The sequence below is a fragment of the Tamandua tetradactyla genome, chromosome 11, assembly GCF_023851605.1.
Source record: "Tamandua tetradactyla isolate mTamTet1 chromosome 11, mTamTet1.pri, whole genome shotgun sequence".
NCBI lineage: Eukaryota > Metazoa > Chordata > Mammalia > Pilosa > Myrmecophagidae > Tamandua > Tamandua tetradactyla.
This window is the reverse complement of record NC_135337.1, coordinates 48,462,929-48,486,684: the sequence shown is the minus strand read 5'-3', so window position 1 is coordinate 48,486,684 and position 23,756 is coordinate 48,462,929. Positions and strand designations below refer to the sequence as shown.

Here is a 23,756-nt window from a genome sequence, read left to right as displayed (position 1 = left end):
ATTATCAGTACCATAGACTAGAGACCAGTTTGCATACATACTTGCTTATTATTAAAGCTGAAGATTCCACAAGTAACTAACGGTAAAACACTGACACATTAAAGAATACCCAAAGGGAAATCTGGAACAAGTGGTCCAATAGCGGAATAGTGTTAAATAAATTACTATGCAGCTATCCATAACATGATCTCAAAGAATATCTAAGGAGAGGGAAAAGGCTAACACATTGTAAAGTAAAAAATGAGGTTACAGAATAGTATATTCTAAATGGTGTCTATTTTGAAAGAAGAAAAATATGTAAGTGCACAGAAAAAGAGAGGGAAGAAGTTCACAAAAAAATAGTAACAGGAGCTACTTCTGCTAGTGAGAATTTAATGTCTACACATTTTTTCTTTTCCAAATAGAAAAGGGATGAGGGGAAATTATTATTTTCAAAAAGAATCAGAAAGTTTTTTCTGACTTCTTTATCCCATTTTTGTCATAACACAGAAAATGAAAAACTGAAATATATTTAGTGGCATGAAGCTATAGCATTATGATTATTTCTCTTTAAGTTAAAAAAATCAATACAGTCCACCCAAATTTATAGTTTCCTTATACTTTTTGGCAATTCAAACAAGAGCAATCTATATCAAAACATATAGTAACATATTTTTATTCAAGGTGGTGGTCTTCTCTGCAGTCTTCTTCACAAATTATTGTGTCTAGAAAATGAACTTCATATGCTTGATTCCATAAGTTTTAAAGAAAACCATGATAATGAGCGCCCACAATCCCAGTATAAATCCCTCAGGAGGATGCCAATCTTTCAGCTTTGGTTTCTGCAAAAGAAGAATGTCTTGTTAATTTTAACAGTAAATAACTCAACAATGAATAAAGCAAATACTGATATAATATAGAGATTTCACTGATTGTGCTTTAAGGGGGGATGGTAATTTAGCCAAAATGAATATATTGGGATAGCAACAATGGCAAAAATTTCAAACAGGATAAATAACCTTAAGATAGGTCTTACAAAGATCAGTTTCCATTTATATTTTGTTTATATTTAATTTCCTTAAAGGGACTTTCCTTTGATCACCATATCCAACCATCCTTCCTCACCTAATTCAACTTATTCTAATAGTCTTTCTCACCATGAAAGTATTCATCCTGAGCTTATCTGATTTTTCTCTCTCCTATTAGGCTATAGCTCTAAAAGGGCCATCTTATCTACCTTGTTCATTCTATATTCCCTGTACCTACCTTCCACAGTGCCTGGTACATAGGAGTCACTTGTATACTCAGTAAATCAATGGAAAAATAAGTGCTTCCATTCATTTAGATATTTAACAAATATTGTTTGGGGGTCAGTGGCTTTGGACATGTTGAAATGCCAACTTTTTAATATCTCTTTGGGTTCTCAGGGTACTTTATCTGTAATTCCTTCTACTGTTACTTCTATCTATTATTGTAATTATCTTTATTGTTCATCTGCAAACTTCCTGGGGGCAAAGTTGGGCTAATCTGTTTCAATCTTCTTCTCCATTCCCTATCTTATAACACTGAGCCAAGTGCCTTCACTTTTCCTTGCCAAGCAAGGAAAGGTAGATCAATCTTTTCCCCCATTAGCTATCATTTCAACAGCTATATTATGGTTCTGAAATTTCAGGTTTCTAACTATGATTTTTTTTTTATTAGAGAAGCTGTGGGTTACAGAACAATCATGTATAAAATACAGGATTCCAACATATCACTTGTGGTGGTTTGAAGGTGTGCAAACCCCAGAAAAACATGTTCTTAAATTTAATACTTTCCTGTGGGTTGTGGACCCTTTGTAAGTAGGACCTTTTTATTTTTATTTATTTATTTATTAAATATGTGCACTGTTCTGTATATATGTTATGCTTTAATAAAAAGTTAGCTTAAACACAGGTTCTGGGAATGCACTGCTGATGGGAATGTAACATGGCGGAGCCACTGTGTTAAAAAGTTTGGTGTCTCATCAAAAAATTCAGTTTAAACCTGGGACAGAAATCCTAGAATGAGCTGTGACTCAGCAACAAGGAATTGAGAAAACCTTTTCAACCAAAAGAGGGAAGAACAAAATGAGACAAAATAAAGTGTCAATGGCTGAGAGATTATAAGCAGAGTCAAAAGGTTATCCTGGAGGTTATACTTATACATTATATAGATATCACCTTTTTAGTTAAGGTGTAATGGAGAGGCTGGAGGGAACTGCCTGAAAATGTTGAGCTGTGTTCCAGTAGCCATGTTTCTTGAAGATGATTGTATAATGATATAGCTTTTGCAATGTGGTTGTGTGATTGTGAAAACCTTGTGTCTGATGCTCCTTTTATCTACCTTATTGACAGACGACTAAAAAATATGGATTAAAAATAAATAAATAATAAGGTGAACAAATGTTAAAATCAATTTAGTAGATTGAAAAAAAAAATTCAGCATAGCATTACTAATTGATCCAGAAATTCCACACATTGGCACATAACCCCAAGAACGGAAAACACGGACCCAAACAGACACCAGCACACTGATGTTCACAGCAGCCAAAAGGCGGAAACAATAGCCAAAAGGCAGAAACAATAGCCAAAAGGTGGAAACAACCCAAGTGTCCACCTAAAGACAAATGGATAGATAAAATATGGTATATACATAGAACGGAACACCACTTAGTGATAAAAACATTCTAATACAGGCTTGTTCTAGTTTGCTAGCTGCTGGAATGCAACTCACCAGAGACGGATTGGCTTTTAATAAGAGGGGATTTATTTCATTAGTTCTTCAGAGGAAAGGTAGCTAACTTTCAACTGAGGTTCTTTCTTACTTGGGAAGGCACAGGGTGATCTATGCTGGCCTTCTCTCCAGGACTCTGGGTTCCAACATCTTTCCCTGGGGTGATTCCTTTTTGCATCTCCAAAGGCCTAGGCTGAGCTGTGAGGGCTGAGATGAGGTATGCTGAGCTGTTTGGGCTGTGGTACATTAAGTTCTCTCATTTAAACACCACACAATTAAATCAAACATCATTCACTGCAGCAGGCACACCTCCTAGCCAACTGCAGATGTAATCAGCAACAGATGAGATTCACATACAATTGGCTCATGTCTACAGCAATAGATCTAGGCACCTTCACCTGGCCAAGTTGACAACTGAATCTAACTACCACAAGGCTGAAACATATGTGAACCTTGAAAACACCAAGCCAAGTGAAACAAGCCAGATACAAAAGGACAAACATTGCACGATTCCAGTTATACAAAATATCTAGAACAGGCAAATTCATAGACACAGAAAGTTGATTAGAGGTTACAAGGGGGTGGGGAGTCAATCCCTAATGGGTACAAAGTTTCTGTGTGAGGTGATGAAGAAGGGATAGTGATAATGGTTGCACAACACTGTGAATGTAATTAATGCCACTGAATTGTACGCTTAAAAATGGTCAAAATGACAACATTTATGTGCTTATATTTTACCACAATAATTTTTTCTAATTAAAATAATCAGCTTCTGGAATGAAAGTGCTCAGGAAAGAGTAATAATAATAATAGAGTACGGACCAGCACTCACTGGGTCCCTGGCATGTACAAAGGACTTTGCCTTCATTGATTGTAATCTCACAAGAACCCAGTAAGAGGGTGATGATCAGCCCACTTCACATATGGGGAGAAACTTCAGAGAGATGAAGGAACTTGTCTAAGACCAAGGTAAGTAGCAAAGCCTGGATTTAAACTCAGGTGCTCCTCTCTTTCCAATAAATTAAGCTCCCTTTTTCCCAAATAAAAGGTGAGAGTAGTAAACTTTTGAAGCATAATAGAGGCTTATCTGACACAGAGCTCAGGGAGGAAAAGTACTAATACATGCTACAACATGAATGAATCTTGAAAACATTACTCTAAGTGAAGAAGCCAGTCACAAAAGACTATATATAAAATGTCCAGAATATGCAAATTCAGTATGATTCCATCCATATGAAATGTCTAGAATATGTAAATCCATAGTGACAAAAAGAAAATTGGTGGTTCCCAGGGACTGGGGAGCAGGGCAAATAGGGAGTGACTACTAATGGGCACAGGGATTCTTTGGGAGGCAATGGAAATGTTCTGGAATCAGTGATGGTGATAGTTGTGCAAACTTGTCCACATAGCAAACCACTAAACTGTACACTTTAAAAGGGTGAATTTTATAGTATGTGAATTATATTTCAATAAAAATATCTGTAAATGAATACATTCTTTGAAAATCAAAACAGATTTTACGGGGACTTCCTGGAAGATGGCGGCTTAGTAAGACGCGCGGATCTTAGTTTCTTCTCCAGGACACCTACTAGGGGAGTAGAAACGATACAGAAAGCGCCCAAAGCCACAACAGAGATAAAAAAAGACAGCGTACCCCATCCTGGAACGGCTGGCTGGCTGAGAGAAGCAGCTCGGGTGAGATCGCCGAGGCGCGCGGGCCTTACCGGGGGGGGTGGCAAGCGGCCGGAGTTACTCCCTTCCCCCTTCCCGGGCCGGCTGGGAGAATTGGAGAGGCGGTCCCCTGAAACAAAGACGGCTGGCGCCCACACCACGCGCAGCCCCCGGACCAACTGAGAGAATTGGATCGGAAACCCCCAGGCCGCGGAGAACGGTGACGGGTGGGGGAGGCCCCTTCCAAACCCGTGACTCCCGGGGAACGTGCACTCTCTCGGGCGGGCCGCTGCCGCTGGCGCCCTCCCGCCACGCTTGTTGCCCAGGGCCGACTAGGAAATTCGGACGGGCTCTTTCCCTGGCTGCGGCGACCAGCAACCCTCCCTGCGTTCGGACCGAGGGCCGGCTCAAGCCGCTTCGGCTAGCGAACCCCCAGGACGGAGAGAGTTTTCCAAAGTTTAAGGTCCCACAGCACCTTTTACTGGTGGGACCCGCAGACAAACGTGTGCCACGAGCGCCACCTACTGGGCAGGATAAGAAAAACAGAACCCAGAGATTTCACAGAAAAATATTACAACCTTGCTGGGTCCAACACCAAGAGAAATCTGAATAAATGCCCAGACGCCAGCAGCAGAAGATAACTGTCCACGCTCAAAAGATTGAGAATATGGCTCAGTCAAAGGAACAAACCAATAGCTCAAATGAGACACAAGAGCTGAGACAACTAATGCTGAATATATGAACAGAAATGGAAAACCTCTTCAAAAATGAAATCGATAAATTGAGGGAGGACATGAAGAGGACATGGGCTGAACATAAAGAAGAAATAGAAAAACTGAAAAAAAAAATCGCAGAACTTATGGAAGTGAAGGATAAAGTAGCAAACATAGAAAAAATAATGGATAGCTACAATGATAGATTTAAAGAGACAGAAGATAGAATTAGTGATTTGGAGGATGGAACATCTGAATTCCAAAAAGAAACAGAAACTATAGGGAAAAGAATGGAAATATTTGAACAGGGTATCAGGGAACTCAAGGACAATATGAACCGCACAAATATACGTGTTGTGGGTGTCCCAGAAGGAGAAGAGAAGGGAAAAGGAGGAGAAAAACTAATGGAAGAAATTATCACTGAAAATTTCCCAACTCTTATGAAAGACCTAAAATTACAGATCCAAGAAGTGCAGCGCACCCCAAAGAGATTAGACCCAAATAGGCGTTCTCCAAGACACTTACTAGTTAGAATGTCAGAGGTCAAAGAGAAAGAGAAGATCTTGAAAGCAGCAAGAGAAAAACAATCCATTACATACAAGGGAAACCCAATAAGACTTTGTGTAGATTTCTCAGCAGAAACCATGGAAGCTAGAAGACAGTGGGATGATATATTTAAAATACTAAAAGAGAAAAACTGCCAACCAAGACTCCTATATCCGGCAAAATTATCCTTCAAAAATGAGGGAGAAATTAAAACATTCTCAGACAAAAAGTCACTGAAAGAATTTGTGACCAAGAGACCAGCTCTGCAAGAAATACTAAAGGGAGCACTAGAGTCAGATACAAAAAGACAGAAGAGAGAGATATGGAAAAGAGTGTAGAAAGAAGGAAAATCAGATATGATGTATATAATACAAAAGACAAAATGTTAGAGGAAAATATTATCCAAACAGTAATAACACTGAATGTCAATGGACTGAATTCCCCAATCAAAAGACATAGATTGGCAGAATGGATTAAAAAACAGGATCCTTCTATATGCTGTCTACAGGAAACACATCTTAGACCCAAAGATAAACATAGGTTGAAAGTGAAAGGTTGGGAAAAGATATTTCATGCAAATAACAACCAGAAAAGAGCAGGAGTGGCTATACTAATATCCAACAAATTAGACTTCAAATGTAAAACAGTTAAAAGAGACAAAGAAGGACACTATATACTAATAAAAGGAACAATTAAACAAGAAGACATAACAATCATAAATATTTACGCACCGAATCAGAATGCCCCAAAATACGTGAGGAATATACTGCAAACACTGAAAAGGGAAATAGACTCATATACCATAATAGTTGGAGACTTCAACTCACCACTCTCATCAAGGGACAGAACATCTAGACAGAGGATCAACAAAGAAATAGAGAATCTGAATATTACTATAAATGAACTAGACGTAATAGACATTTATAGGACATTACATCCCACAACAGCAGGATACACCTTTTTCTCAAGTGCTCATGGATCATTCTCAAAGATAGACCATATGCTGGGTCACAAAGCAAGTCTTAACAAATTTAAAAAGATTGAAATCTTACACAACACTTTCTCGGACCATAAAGGAATGATGTTGGAAATCAATAATAGGCAGAGTGCCAGAAAATTCACAAATACGTGGAGGCTCAACAACACACTCCTAAACAACGACTGGGTCAAAGAAGAAATTGCAAGAGAAATTAGCAAATACCTCGAGGCAAATGAAAATGAAAACACAACATATCAAAACTTATGGGACGCAGCAAAGGCAGTGCTAAGAGGGAAATTTATTGCTCTAAATGCCTATATCAGAAAAGAAGAAAAGGCAAAAATTCAGGAATTAACTATCCATTTGGAAGAACTGGAGAAAGAACAGCAAGCTAACCCCAAAGCAAGCAAAAGGAAAGAAATAACAAAGATTAGAGCACAAATAAATGAAATTGAAAACATGAAAACAATAGAGAAAATCAATAAGGCCAGAAGTTGGTTCTATGAGAAAATCAATAAGATTGATGGGCCCTTAGCAAGATTGACAAAAAGAAGAAGAGAGAGGATGCAAATAAATAAGATCAGAAATGGAAGAGGAGACATAACTACTGACCTCACAGAAATAAAGGAGGTAATAACAGGATACTATGAACAACTTTACGCTAATAAATACAACAATTTAGAGGAAATGGACGGGTTCCTGGAAAGACATGAACAACCAACTTTGACTCAAGAAGACATAGATGACCTCAACAAACCAATCACAAGTAAAGAAATTGAATTAGTCATTCACAAGCTTCCTAAAAAGAAAAGTCCAGGACCAGATGGCTTCACATGTGAATTCTACCAAACGTTCCAGAAAGAATTAGTACCAATTCTCTTCAAACTCTTCAAAAAAATCGAAGTGGAGGGAAAACTACCTAATTCATTCTATGAAGCCAACATCACCCTCATACCAAAACCAGGCAAAGATATTACAAAAAAAGAAAACTACAGACCAATCTCTCTAATGAATACAGATGCAAAAATCCTCAATAAAATTCTAGCAAATCGTATCCAACAACACATTAAAAGAATTATACATCATGACCAAGTAGGATTCATCCCAGGTATGCAAGGATGGTTCAACATAAGAAAATCAATTAATGTAATACACCATATCAACAAATCAAAGCAGAAAAATCACATGATCATCTCAATTGATGCAGAGAAGGCATTCGACAAGATTCAACATCCTTTCCTGTTGAAAACACTTCAAAAGATAGGAATACAAGGGAACTTCCTTAAAATGATAGAGGGAATATATGAAAAACCCACAGCTAATATCATCCTCAATAGGGAAAAATTGAAAACTTTCCCCCTAAGATCAGGAACAAGACAAGGATGTCCACTATCACCACTATTATTCAACATTGTGTTGGAGGTTCTAGCCAGAGCAATTAGACAAGAAAAAGAAATACAAGGCATCAAAATTGGAAAGGAAGAAGTAAAACTATCACTGTTTGCAGACGATATGATACTATATGTCGAAAACCCGGAAAAATCCACAACAAAACTACTAGAGCTAATAAATGAGTACAGCAAAGTAGCAGGTTACAAGATCAACATTCAAAAATCTGTAGCATTTCTATACACTAGTAATGAACAAGCTGAGGGGGAAATCAAGAAACGAATCCCATTTACAATTGCAACTAAAAGAATAAAATACCTAGGAATAAATTTAACTAAAGAGACAAAAAACCTATATAAAGAAAACTACAAAAAACTGCTAAAAGAAATCACAGAAGACCTAAATAGATGGAAGGGCATACCGTGTTCATGGATTGGAAGACTAAATATAGTTAAGATGTCAATCCTACCTAAATTGATTTACAGATTCAATGCAATACCAATCAAAATCCCAACAACTTATTTTTCAGAAATAGAAAAACCAATAAGCAAATTTATCTGGAAGGGCAGGGTGCCCCGAATTGCTAAAAACATCTTGAGGAAAAAAAACGAAGCTGGAGGTCTCGCGCTGCCTGACTTTAAGGCATATTATGAAGCCACAGTGGTCAAAACAGCATGGTATTGGCATAAAGATAGATATATCGACCAATGGAATCGAATAGAGTGCTCAGATATAGACCCTCTCATCTATGGACATTTGATCTTTGATAAGGCAGTCAAGCCAACTCACCTGGGACAGAGCAGTCTCTTCAATAAATGGTGCCTAGAGAACTGGATATCCATATGCAAAAGAATGAAAGAAGACCCATCTCTCACACCCTATACAAAAGTTAACTCAAAATGGATCAAAGATCTAAACATTAGGTCTAAGACCATAAAACAGTTAGAGGAAAATGTTGGGAGATATCTTATGGATCTTACAACTGGAGGCGGTTTTATGGACCTTAAACCTAAAGCAAGAGCACTGAAGAAAGAAATAAATAAATGGGAACTCCTCAAAATTAAACACTTTTGTGCATCAAAGAACTTCATCAAGAAAGTAGAAAGACAGCCTTCACAATGGGAGACAATATTTGGAAATGATATATCAGATAAAGGTCTAGTATCCAGAATTTATAAAGAGATTGTTCATCTCAACAACAAAAAGACAGCCAACCCAATTACAAAATGGGAAAAAGACTTGAACAGACACCTCTCAGAAGAGGAAATACGGATGGCCAAGAGGCACATGAAGAGATGCTCAATGTCCCTGGCCATTAGAGAAATGCAAATCAAAACCACAATGAGATATTATCTCACACCCACCAGAATGGCCATTATCAACAAAACAGAAAATGACAAGTGCTGGAGAGGATGCGGAGAAAGAGGCACACTTATCCACTGTTGGTGGGAATGTCAAAGGGTGCAACCACTGTGGAAGGCAGTTTGGCGGTTCCTCAAAAGGCTGAATATAGAATTGCCATACGACCCAGCAATACCATTGCTAGGTATCTACTCAAAGGACTTAAGGGCAAAGACACAAACGGACATTTGCACACCAATGTTTATAGCAGCATTATTTACAATTGCAAAGAGATGGAAACAGCCAAAATCTCCATCAACAGACGAGTGGCTAAACAAACTGTGGTATATACATACGATGGAATATTATGCAGCTTTAAGACAAGATAAACTTATGAACCATGTAATAACATGGATGGACCTAGAGAATATTATGCTGAGTGAATCCAGCCAAAAACTAAAGGACAAATACTGTATGGTCCCACTGATGTGAACGGACATTCGAGAATAAACTTGAAATATGTCATTGGTAACAGAGTTCAGCAGGAGTTAGAAACAGGGTAAGACAATGGGTAATTGAAGCTGAAGGGATACAGACTGTGCAACAGGACTAGATACAAAAACTCAAAAATGGGCAGCACAATAATACCTAATTGTAAAGTAATCATGTTAAAACACTGAATGAAGCTGCATCTGAGCTATAGGTTTTTGTTTTGTTTTGTTTTGTTTTGTTTTGATTTTACTATTATTACTTATATTTTTTTCTCTATATTAACATTCTATATCTTTTTCGGTTATGTTGCTAGTTCTTCTAAACCAATGCAATGTACTAAGAAATGATGATCATGCATCTATGTGATGATGTTAAGAATTAATGATTGCATGTGTAGAATGGTATGATCTCTAAATGTTGGGTTAATTTCTTTTTTTCCGTTAATTAAAAAAAAAAAAAAATGAGAAGGGATAATTGGAGATGAAGGGATACAGACTGTACAACGGGACTGGATATAAAAACTCAGAAATGGACAGCACAATACTACCCAATTGTAATGCAATTATGTTAAAACACTGAATGAAGCTGCATGTGAGGTATAGGTTTTTTGTTTTTGTTTTTTTTGTTTTTTTTTCTTTCTATTATTGTTTTAATTCTTATTCTGTTGTCTTTTTATTTCTTTTTCTAAATCGATGCAAATGTACTAAGAAATGATGAATATGCAACTATGTGATGTTATTAAGAATTACTGATTGTACATGTAGAGTGGAATGATTTCTAATTGTTTTGTTAATTCTTTTTTTAATTAATAAAAAGAAAAAAGAAAAAAAAAAGAAAATCAAAACAACACACATAAAAGAATAGCATTTATCCATGCATCAGATAGACAGATATTAAAATGTTGCCCAGAGTGCAAGAAAAAGAATATCCCAATAGATTGCAGGTGGGAGTGTGAGAATCAGCACAGCCCCATGGAAGGCATTTGGCACATTAAATTGTAAAATGTGTTACTTTATCACCTATTGATTCCCCTTCCAAGCTTATTCCAGAGTATCACACAACAGCCACAAAGAGGCATGAACAAGGATGTTTATCACAGGATTACCTTTTTCTTTAATGCAATTCTATTGCAATAAATTCACATACCAAACAAATTATCTGAAGTATACAATCAATGGCTCACAGCATCATCACATAGTTGTGCATACATCACCAGGGCCAATTTTAAAAAGCTTTCATGACTTCCGGAGAAGATGGTGGCTTAGTAAGACGCGCGGGTCTTAGTTCCTCCTCCAGAACAGCTACTAGGGAAGTAGAAACGACACAGAACAGCTCCCGGAGCCACGACAGAGACCAAAAAGACAGTGTACCCCATTTTGGAACGGCTGACTGGCTGGGAGAACCCACTCCGGTGAGATCCCTCCCTCCCTCCTTCCCGGGCTGCCTGGGAGAATTGGACAGGCGGTCCCCTCAAGCCGCGGCGGCTGGCGCCCCCCCCACACGCGGCCCCCGGACCAGCTGGGAGAATTGGATCGGAGATCCCCAAGCCGCGGAGAACGGTGACCGGGGTCCCTTCCAAACAGGTGGCTTCCCGGTCTGGCTGGGAAAGGTGGATAGGCACTCCCCCAAGCTGCGACGGCCGGTGCCCCCCCCGCCACACTTGGTGCCCTGGGCTGGCTGGGAAATTTGGACAGGCGCTCCCCCAAGCCGCAGAGGCCGGCGACCCTCCCTGCGCGCGGATCCCCGGGCCAGCTGGGATTTCGGATTGGCACTCCCCCAAGCCGCTTCGGCTGGCGACCCCCCCCCTACAGCGAGAGTTTTCCAAAGGTAAAGGAGCCACAACATCTTTTACTGGTGGGACCCGCAGACAGATGAGGGCCACAAGCGCCACCTACTGGGCAGGATAAGAAAAACAGAGCCCAGAGATTTCACAGAAAAATCTTTCAACCTGCTGGGTCTCACACCCAGGGAAATCTGAATAAATGCCCAGACGCCAGCAGAAGATAACGGATCACGCTCAGAAAATTGAAAATATGGCCCAGTCAAAGGAACAAACCAGTAGTTCAAATGACATACAGGAGCTGAAAAAACTAATGCTGAATATACGAACAGAAATGGAAAACCTCTTCAAAAGCCAAATCGATAAATTGAGGAAGGACATGAAGAAGACATGGGCTGAACAAAAAGAAGAAAGAGAAAAACTGAAAAAACAAATCACAGAACTTACGGGAGTGAAGGACAAAGTAGAAAAGCTGGAAAAAACAATGGATACCTACAATGGTAGATTTAAAGAGACAGAAGTGAATTGGAGGATGGAACATCTGAATTCCAAAAAGAAACAGAAACTATCGGGAAAAGAATGGAAAAATTTGAACAGGGGATCAGGGAACTGAATGACAATATGAAGCGCACAAATATACATGTTGTGGGTGTCCCAGAAGGAGAAGAGAAGGCAAAAGGAGGAGAAAAACTAATGGAAGAAATTATCACTAAAAATTTCCCAACTCTTATGAAAGACCTAAAATGACACATCCAAGAAGTTCAGCGCACCCCAAAGAGAATAGACCCAAATAGGCGTTCTCCAAGACACTTACTAGTTAGAATGTCAGAGGTCAAAGAGAAAGAGAGGATCTTGAAAGCAGCAAGAGAAAAACAATCCATCACATACAAGGGAAACCCAATAAGACTATGTGTAGATTTCTCAGCAGAAACCATGGAAGCTAGAAGACAGTGGGATGATATATTTAAATTACTAAAAGAGAAAAACTGCCAACCAAGACTCCTATATCCAGCAAAATTGTCCTTGAAAAATGAGGGAGAAATTAAAACATTCTCAGACAAAAAGTCACTGAGAGAATTTGTGACCAAGAGACCAGCTCTTCAAGAAATACTAAAGGGAACACTAGAGTCAGAAACGAAAAGACAGAAGAGAGAGGTATGGAGAAGAGTGTAGAAAGAAGGAAAGTCAGATATGATATATATAACACAAAAGGCAAAATGGTAGAGGAAAATATTATCCAAACAGTAATAACACTAAATGTTAATGGACTGAATTCCCCAATCAAAAGACATAGACTGGCAGAACGGATTAAAAAACAGGATCCTTCTATATGCTGTCTACAGGAAACACATCTTAGACCCAAAGATAAACATAGGTCGAAAGTGAAAGGTTGGGAAAAGATATTTCATGCAAATAACAACCAGAAAAGAGCAGGAGTGGCTATACTAATATCCAACAAATTAGACTTCAAATGTAAAACAGTTAAAAGAGACAAGGAAGGACACTATAGACTAATAAAAGGAACAATTAAACAAGAAGACATAACAATCATAAATATTTACGCACCGACCAGAATGCCCCAAAATACGTGAGGAATACACTGCAAACACTGAAAAGGGAAATAGACACATATACCATAATAGTTGGAGATTTCAATTCCCCACTCTCATCAATGGACAGAACATCTAGACAGAGGATCAATAAAGAAATAGAGAATCTGAATATTATTATAAATGAGCTAGACTTAACAGACATTTATAGGACATTACATCCCACAACAGCAGGATACACCTTTTTCTCAAGTGCTCATGGATCATTCTCAAAGACAGACCATATGCTGGGTCACAAAGCAAGTCTTAAGAAATTTAAACAGATTGAAATCATACACAACACTTAAGGAATGAAGTTGGAAATCAATAATAGACAGAGTGCCAGAAAATTCACAAATATGTGGAGGCTCAACAAAACACTCTTAAACAACGAGTGGGTCAAAGAAGAAATTTCAAGAGAAATTAGCAAATACCTCGAGGTGAATGAAAACGAAAACACAACATATCAAAACCTATGGGACGCAGCAAAGGCAGTGCTAAGAGGGAAATTTATTGCCCTAAATGCCTATATCAGAAAAGAAGAAAAGGCAAAAATTCAGGAATTAACTATCCACTTGGAAGAACTGGAGAAAGAACAGCAAACTAACCCCAAAGCAAGCAACAGGAAAGAAATAACAAAGATTAGAGCAGAAATAAATGAAATTGAAAACATGAAAACAATAGAGAAAATCAATAAGACCAGAAGTTGGTTCTATGAGAAAATCAATAAGATTGATGGGCCCTTAGCAAGATTGACAAAAAGAAGAAGAGAGAGGATGCAAATAAATAAGATCAGAAATGGAAGAGGAGACATAACCACTGACCTCACAGAAATAAAGGAGGTAATAACAGGATACTATGAACAACTTTATGCTAATAAATACAACAATTTAGATGAAATGGACGGGTTCCTGAAAAGACATGAACAACCAACTTCGACTCAAGAAGAAATAGATGACCTCAACAAACCAATCACAAGTAAATAAATTGAATCAGTCAGTCAAAAGCTTCCTAAAAAGAAAAGTCCAGGACCAGACGGCTTCACATGTGAATTCTATCAAACATTCCAGAAAGAATTAATACCATCTCTCCTCAAACTCTTCAAAAAAATCGAAGTGGAGGGAAAGCTACCTAATTCATTCTATGAAGCCAACATCACCCTCATACCAAAACCAGGCAAAGATATTACAAAAAAAGAAAAATACAGACCAATCTCTCTAATGAATATAGATGCAAAAATCCTCAACAAAATTTTAGCAAATCGAATCCAACAACACATTAAAAGAATTATACATCATGACCAAGTAGGATTCATCCCAGGTATGCAAGGATGGTTCAACATAAGAGAATCAATTAATGTAATACACCATATCAACAAATCAAAGCAGAAAAATCACATGATCATCTCAATGGATGCAGAGAAGGCATTTGAAAAGATGCAACATCCTTTCCTGTTGAAAACACTTCAAAGGATAGGAATACAAGGGAACATCCTTAAAATGATAGAGGGAATATATGAAAAACCCACAGCTAATATCATCCTCAATGGTGAAAAATTGAAAACATTCCCCCTAAGATCAGGAACAAGACAAGGATGTCCATTATCACCACTATTATTCAACATCATGTTGGAGGTTCTAGCCAGAGCAATTAGACAAGAAAAAGAAATACAAGGCATCAAAATTGGAAAGGAAGAAGTAAAACTATCACTGCTTGCAGACGATATGATACTATACGTCGAAAACCTGGAAAAATCCACAACAAAACTACTAGAGCTAATAAATGAGTACAGCAAAGTAGCAGGTTACAAGATCAACATTCAAAAATCTGTAGCATTTCTATACACTAGTAATGACCAAGCTGAGGGGGAAATCAAGAAACGAATCCCATTTACAATTGCAACTAAAAGAATAAAATACCTAGGAATAAATTTAACTAAAGAGACAAAAAACCTATACAAAGAAAACTACAAAAAACTGTTAAAAGAAATCACAGAAGACCTAAATAGATGGAAGGGCATACCGTGTTCATGGATTGAAAGACTAAATATAGTTAAGATATCAATCCTACCTAAATTGATTTACAGATTCAATGCAATACCAATCAAAATCCCAACAACTTATTTTTCAGAAATAGAAAAACCAATAAGCAAATTTATCTGGAAGGGCAGGGTGCCCCGAATTGCTAAAAGTATCTTGAGGAAAAAAAACGAAGCTGGAGGTTTCACGCTCCCGGACTTTAAGGCATATTATGAAGCCACAGTGGTCAAAACAGCATGGTATTGGCATAAAGATAGATATATCGACCAATGGAATCGAATAGAGTGCTCAGATATAGACCCTCTCATCTATGGACTTTGATCTTTGATAAGGCAGTCAAGCCAACTCACCTGGGACAGAACAGTCTCTTCAATAAATGGTGCCTAGAGAACTGGATATCCATATGCAAAAGAATGAAAGAAGACCCGTATCTCACACCCTATACAAAAGTTAACTCAAAATGGATCAAAGATCTAAACATTAGGTCTAAGACCATAAAACAGTTAGAGGAAAATGTAGGGAGATATCTTATGAAACTTACAATTGGAGGCGGTTTTATGGAACTTAAACCTAAAGCAAGAGCACTGAAGAAAGAAATAATTAAATGGGAGCTCCTCAAAATTAAACACTTTTGTGCATCAAAGAACTTCATCAACAAAGTAGAAAGACAGCCTACACAATGGGAGACAATATTTGGAAACGACATATCAGATAAAGGTCTAGTATCCAGAATTTATAAAGAGATTGTCCAACTTAACAACAAAAAGGCAGCCAACCCAATTACAAAATGGGAAAAAGACTTGAACAGACACCTATCAGAAGAGGAAATACAAATGGCCAAAAGGCACATGAAGAGATGCTCAATGTCCCTGGCCATTAGAGAAATGCAAATCAAAACCACAATGAGATATCATCTCATACCCACCAGAATGGCCATTATCAACAAAACAGAAAATGACAAGTGCTGGAGAGGATGCGGAGAAAGAGGCACACTTATCCACTGTTGGTGGGAATGTCAAATGGTGCAACCACTGTGGAAGGCAGCTTGGCGGTTCCTCAAAAAGCTGAATATACAATTGCCATACGACCCAGCAATACCATTGTTGGGAATCTACTCAAAGGACTTAAGGGCAAAGACACAAACGGACATTTGCACACCAATGTTTATAGCAGTGTTATTTACAATTGCAAAGAGATGGAAACAGCCAAAATGTCCATCAACAGATGAGTGACTAAACAAACTGTGGTATATACATACAATGGAATATTATGCAGCTTTAAGGCAGAATAAACTTATGAAGCATGTAATAACATGGATGGACCTAGAGAACATTATGCTGAGTGAGTCTAGCCAAAAACTAAAGGACAAATACTGTATGGTCCCATTGATGTGAACCGACATTCGAGAATAAACTTGGAATATGTCATTGGTAACAGAGACCAGCAGGAGTGAGAAACAGGGTAAGATAATGGGTAATTGGAGCTGAAGGGATACAGACTGTGCAACAGGACTAGATACAAAAACTCAAAAATGGACAGCACAATAATACCTAATTATAAAGTAATCATGTTAAAACACTGAATGAAGCTGCATCTGAGTATAGGTTTTTTGTTTGTTTGTTTGTTTGTTTGTGTCTTTTTTTTACTATTATTATTATTTTTATTTTTTCTCTATATTAACATTCTATATCTTTTTCTGTTGTTTTGCTAGTTCTTTTCCTAAATCAATGCAAATGTACTAAGAAATGATGATCATGCATCTATGGGATGATGTTAAGAATTACTGATTGCATATGTAGAATGCAATGATTTCTAAATGTTGTGTTAATTTCTTTTTTTCTTTAATTAATAAAAAAAAAGCTTTCATTATACTAGAGAAAAAATGAAAAAAGAAAACCAAATCCTTCCATATCCTTTACCTCTCCATACTATTCCCCCATAGTATTGGTGTGGTACATTTGTTACTTTTGATGAAAGAATAACAAGATACTGTAGGTAGGATTTTTTGATGAGTGTACTTCGGTTAAATTGTGACCCAACCACATTCAGGATGGGGTCTTAACTCATACCTGAGTCTTTTATAAACAGAATTAACACAGAAAGAGAGAGAGAAAGGCAAAGAAGCAAGAAGCTGAAAGGAACAAAACCTGGAAGAGAAGGTAGAGACCAGCAGAAGCTGCCATGTACCTCACTATGTGGTGGAGGAGCCAAGGATCGCCAGAAAGAAAGCATTGCTTTGATGTTGCCTTGGACATTTTTCTCAGCCTCAAAACTGTAAGCTAATAAATTCCCAATGTTTAAGTCATCCCATTCATGGTATCTGGTTTAAGCAGCCTACGAAATGAAAGCACCACCCTATTAATAATACTTTGCATTGGTGTGGAACATTTGTTACAGTTGATGAAAACCATGTTTCTATAAATAAGTTTACTAATAACTATAGTACATGGTTTAAATTAGGTTTCACCTGTGTTGTGCAGCTCCATGAAGTTTATTAAAAAAACTATTTTTTAGTTTATAAAATTTATAAACCAAATTTTTTAGTTTATAAACATTTTTTAATGTTTATACTACTACTACATATGCACCTAAATTTTGTCTATTAACCACATTCAAATGTGTAATTTAGTGTTTTAATTATGTTCACAATGTTGTGCTACCATCACATCCATCAACAAAACTTTTCTATCATCCCAAAGAAACTGAACATTTTAAGCCTTAACTTTTATTTGCTACCACCATCCTGTCCTTTGCTAACCTATAGTCTAGATTCTGACTCTATGAGTTTGCTTATTCTAATGATTTCATATCAGTGAGGTCCTACAATACTTGTCCTTTTATGTCTGCCTTATTTCACTTAACATAATGCCTTCAGTGTTCATCCATGTTGTCGTATGTATCAGAACTTCATTCCTTTTAATGGCTGAATAATATTCCTGTGTGTGTGTGTGTGTATACATATAACACCACATTTTCTTTATCCATTCATCAGTTGATGGAAACTTGGGTTGCTTCCATTTTTTGGCAATTGTGAATAATGCCACTAGCAGCAACGTTGGTGTGAAGATATCTGTTTTGAGTCCCTGTTTTCAATTATATGGAGTATATATCTAGAAGTGGGATTGCCAGATCATGTGGTAAGGTAATAAACATTCTGGTAAACCATCAAACTCTCTTCCAAAGTGGCTGCACTATTTTACATTCCCATCAGTAATGAATTGAGTGTTTCCATTTCTCCACATTCTCTCCAACTCTTGTCATTTTCTGTTTTTTTCTTTTCTAATAGAAACTATTCTAGGGGGTGTGAAATGGTTTGGTTTTGATTTGCATTTCCCTAATGGCTAATGATGTTGAGCATCTTTTCATGTGCTTCTTGGCTCTTTCTGTATCTTTCTTTGGAGAAATGTTTATTCAAGTTCTTGCTCATTTTTAAATTGGGTTGTCTTTTTTTGGTGATTTGAATGATTTCTTTATATATTCTGGATATTAAAACCTCATTGGATATTGGCTATATGGCTTCCAAATATTTCCTCACACTGTGTAGGTTGCTGTTTTACTTTCATTGCTCATGCTTTGGTGTAAAGTCTAGGAAACCTCTGCCTAGTTAAATAAAACTTTTAGGAAGCCCTAAAAATTCTTCCCTATGTTTTCTACTGGAGTCTTATAGTTCTGGCTCTTATATATTTGGGTCTTTGATCCATTTGGAGCTGACCTTTGTATATGCCATGTGTTGGTTTGAAGCTGTTACCTGCTCCAGAAAAGACCATGTTCTTTTGTGGGTACAAACCTGTTGTGGGAAGGACCTTTTGGCTAGGTTATTTCTACTGAGATGTGATTCAGGCCATTCAAGTTGGGTCTTAATCCTTTTATTGGAGTTCTTTATTAGAGGATAAAGGATAGGAAAAGCATAGAGAGCTTAGAGAGAAAAGCCCCAGAGATGCTGAGAGGATTCACAGAAGTTCAGAGAGGAGACCACTAGAACTAGAAGCTGAAAGCGAAAAAACCTGGGAGTGAAGGACCAGCAGATGCCAGTCATATGCTTTGCTATCTGACAGAGGAACCCCGGATGCCAGTGGCCTTTCTTTAGATAATGCTGTCATCCTGTTAACGCCTTAATTGGGATATTTTCACAGCCTTAGAACCGTAAATGTGAAAACTAATAAATCCCCATTATAAAAGCCAACCCATTTGGGTATATTGCATTCAAGCAGCTTTGGTAAACTAAAACATGGTGTGAGGTAGAGTTCAACCTTCATTCTTTCGCAAATGGTGGTCCAATTTTCCAAGTACCATTTGTTGAAGAGACTGTTTTTTCCCAACTGAGTGGTCTTTGCACCGTTTTTGGCCTTTCTGAGTTCTCAATTCATTTCTATCAGTCTGTATGTCTGCCCTTGTGCCAGTACCATGCTGTTTTGATTATTGTAATAAGTTTTAAGATCCAACTTCATTTTCCTTTTTTGGGCCTCTTTACTCTTCTATATAATTTTTAAGATTGTCTTTTCCATCTCTGCAAAGAAGGCTATTGGAATTTTGATTGGGATTGCACTGAACCTATAAATCGCTTTGGGGAGAAATAACGTTTAACCATATTTAGTCTTCCAAACCATGAACAAAGAATGTCCTTTCATTTATTTAAGTCTTCTTTGATTTCTTTTAGCAATGTTTTATAGTTTTCTATGTACAAACTCTTCCCATCCTTGGTTAGATTTACTCCTAGATATTTGATTTTTTAGTCTTTTTTGTAAATGGATTGCTTTTCTTGATTTCTTCTTCTGATTGTTCATTGTTAGTGTATAGAAACACTGCTGATTTGGGGTGCTGCTCTTGTACCCAAATTCACCAACTTTGCTGAATTCATTTATTATCTCAAGGAGTTTTTTGTGGATATTTCAGGATTTTCTGCACGTAGGATCTTGTCATCTTCAGAATATATAAAGAAATCTTTCAACTCAATAACAAACTACCCAATTCAAAAATGGGCAAAAGACTTGAACAAGCATTTCTTCAAAGAATATATACAAATGGCAAAAAAGCACATGAAAAGATCATAAATATCAGCCATTAGGGAAATGCAAATCAAAACAAAATGAAATACCATCTCACATCCCTAGAATGGCTCCTATTAGAAAAACAAAAGATAAGTGTTGGAGACTATGTGGAGAAGCAGGAGCATGCAGCCATTGTTGTTGGGTATGTAGTATGGTGCCGCTAGTGTGGGAAACAGTTTGGCAGGGCAGTTCCTCAGAAAGTATAGAATGACACATGACCTGCCAATATACCTAAAAGAATTTAAAGCATGGACACTGTGATAATTAAGTTCAGATGTCAACTTGGCAAAAAAAAATATGTTTGCTATTGTTTTCTATTTAAAGATTGTGAAAAATATGTCTGATTGGTTTAAGGTGATGTGTTTAATTGCCAAATTGACAACGGGTGGATTAGTTAGGCTCAGGTGTCAACTTGGCCAGGTGACAGTCCTCATTGTTCTATTTCTGTGGACATGCATCATTTGCATGTGAAATTCATCTGTGGCTGATTATATCTGCAGTCAGCTAAGGGGGATGCCTTCTGCAATGTGTGAGGCTTAAAAGGAAAGGTCAGAAGAAAGACAAACAGTTCAGTACAGCTCACGAGAGCTCAGCACAGCACAGCACAATGCAGCTCAGAGCTCAGAGGTGGCTCAGACCCAGACGTTTGGAGATGCAAAAAGGAATTGCTCTGGGGAAAGCCATTTGAATCCAGAACCTGGGAGAGAAACCCAGCAGACATCACCTTATGCCTTTCCAAATTAGTAAATTTGTAACTAAATAAATTCCTTTTTTAAAAGCCGATCCATTTCTGGTGAATTGCATCCCAGCAGTCTTAGCAAACTATAAAAGATACAAACAGGTATCTGCACACTGATGTTTATAGTAGTGTTATTTAATTTCCAAAAGACAGAAGCAACCCAAATGTCCATTAACAGGTGAATAGATAAGCATGATGTGGTATATATCTACAGTGGAACATTATGCAGCCACGAAAAATGAGGTTCTGATACATGTGACAAAATGAATGAACTTTGAGAATATCATGCTGAGTGAAATAAGCCAGGCACAAAAGGACAGATATTATATGATCTAACTGATATGAAATAATTAAAATGAGAAAATTCTCATACAGTCAGAAAATAGAATACAGGTTACCAGGGGCTGGAGAGCACTAGGGAATGGGGAGTTAAAACTTAATTGATACAGAATTTCTGTTGGGAATGATGGGAAAGTTGTGGTAATGGATAATAGTGACAATAGCACAGCATTATGAATGCAATTAACACAATTATAAATGTGAATGTGGTTAAAGGGAGAAATTATAGGCTGTATATGTTAGTAAAATAAATTTCTTTAAAAATGGAAAATAAGTGTTGGAGAGGATGTAGAGAATTAGGAACACTTGTTCATTGGTGGTGGGTATGTAAACTGATGTAGCCAGTTTAAATTTTGGCAGTTCCTCAGAAAGTTAAGTATAGAATTACCATGTAACCCTGCAATCCCACTTCTAGGTATATACCCTAAAGAACTTAAAGCAAGGAATCAAACATATACATGCACACTGATGTTCACAGTGACATTATTCACAATTTCCCAAAAGATGAAAGCAACCTAAGTGTCAATCAACAGATGAATGGATAAACAAATGTGGTATATCCATACAGTGGAATCTTACTCAGCCACAAAAAGGAATGAAGTTCTGATACATGAAAAGTATACACTGCATATATTTTAGTAGAATAAAAATTTTATAAAAGCACCATAGGACTTACTACACAAATAGTGAACCTTAATGTAAACTATGGGCTATAGTTAATAGTAAAATTATAATAATATTCTTTCATCAATTGTATCAAAGTTACCACACTAATATAATAACAGGGAAACTGTTAATAACAGGGAAACTGTAAATAACAGGGAAACCATGGGGAGGGGGCAAGAAAGGAACTCTGCATTTTCTGCATGATTTCTCTGTAAGCCTATAATTTCTCATAATAAAAAATATACATATTTAATTATGGCCCCAATTCTCCATCTTTCCTTGTGGCCAGACCCTTTGTAATGTGGCTTTATAGCAGTTCTCAGCAAGGGATGGAGTCTTGATCACATCCTCTGATTTAGCTAGCCTCATGACAACTTTTGACAAACAGAATACAACATAAATAACAATATTGCAATTTGTAAAGTTCCAAGCATAGCCTAAAGAGGTACTACTTGCTCATTTGGTCTTGCAGACCTCTGCCAACATTGTTAGAAAAGCCAAGGCTAGCCTTCTGGAGTAACAGACACCATGTAAAAAAGGGCTTAAGTGCCCTAGCCAAGAACCAACCAACCATCAGAAACAGAACACCTAACCCACTCAGAGTTGAATGTAACTTACTGGTGGGAGTCCACCTGAAGCAGAAAGCAGCTAAGCCCAGCCTAAACAGCCAATTGCAAAAGTATGATCTAAAGAAATAGTTTATGTTTTAATACACTGAGTTTTGGAGTGTTTTGTTATGCAGCAAAAACTAAGAAATGTACCTACTGAGTTGACAAATATGATACAAAAAACCCTGGCCTTCACCATCCTAAGTAAGTAGAAACAGTTTCCATTTACATATTTGTAGCTTCTGGTTTCTGCAACAATGGTAAAGAATAGGTAGAGGGCATCTAATTACCTCCTTGTGTACCATTATACATAAACTTTGCTGGGGTAGGGGAAGTTGGTTAAAATAATCCTGTCTCACCCTCCATACGTTCCACATGGTAAGGATTCCCATAGTCACCTGCCTCACTTGGAAAGTATTCAACACTGGACTCTGCTGTAGCCTTCCAGGGAAAATACCTGCCACACTGTCTTCCAGAGGTGGAACTCATGAATATTCTGCTCCTCCCTTTACTTTAAGGGAGTTACAGTGCTGTTCACTTCTAGCTCTCCCTTATAATCTTCCTGGAAGGAGACTGACCCCACCTGCCACCATGGCAGGAATTGCTCTCAAAAAAGTGAAGTGGGAAAAATAGAGACTAATTCATCTAGTTTCCCTCGAGCCTTCTTCCTCCCATCTGCAGTCTAGATCTGAAATCTGGCACCATTCCTTTTGAAATGAGCAATTAAGTGTTAACCAGATGACCCATGGTAGAGAGATAATCATGACCCAGGATCCCTAATTTACCCTATGCATGGTGCATTTGCAAAGCAGTTAATCTAACCAACGATAATTAAAGACAATTTGTTTCAACTATGATTTTAGTTTTACTAGAAAACTAATATAGTTTTTCTTTAATCCTATTAATTTATATATTGCAGGGATATAAAATATCAACATTATTAATTAACTTTGGAATTTTTGGCTAATCTGGACATAACTCCTACGAAGAAGTAAAATTTTCATTATTTGCAAACATTATGGTTAGACACAACCCCAAGAAAAGCAACTGAAAATTATTGATAAAAGAGCTCATATTTGAGGTA

General features: G+C 37.4%; 1 protein-coding gene across 2 annotated transcripts in view; it reads right to left on the bottom strand.

Moving 5' to 3' along the window:
• Positions 1-582: 582 nt before the first annotated feature.
• The window catches only part of PIGK (phosphatidylinositol glycan anchor biosynthesis class K), a 162,172-nt gene continuing 138,998 nt past the window's right edge, over positions 583-23,756 (bottom strand). The window contains exon 11 of one of the 2 annotated variants that reach the window (XM_077120573.1): positions 583-821. In XM_077120573.1, the coding sequence (XP_076976688.1) occupies positions 705-821 (117 nt within the window). In that variant the 3' untranslated portion in view covers positions 583-704. The remainder of the gene's footprint in view (positions 822-23,756) is intronic. The other variant, XR_013159392.1, reaches the window with a different exon arrangement.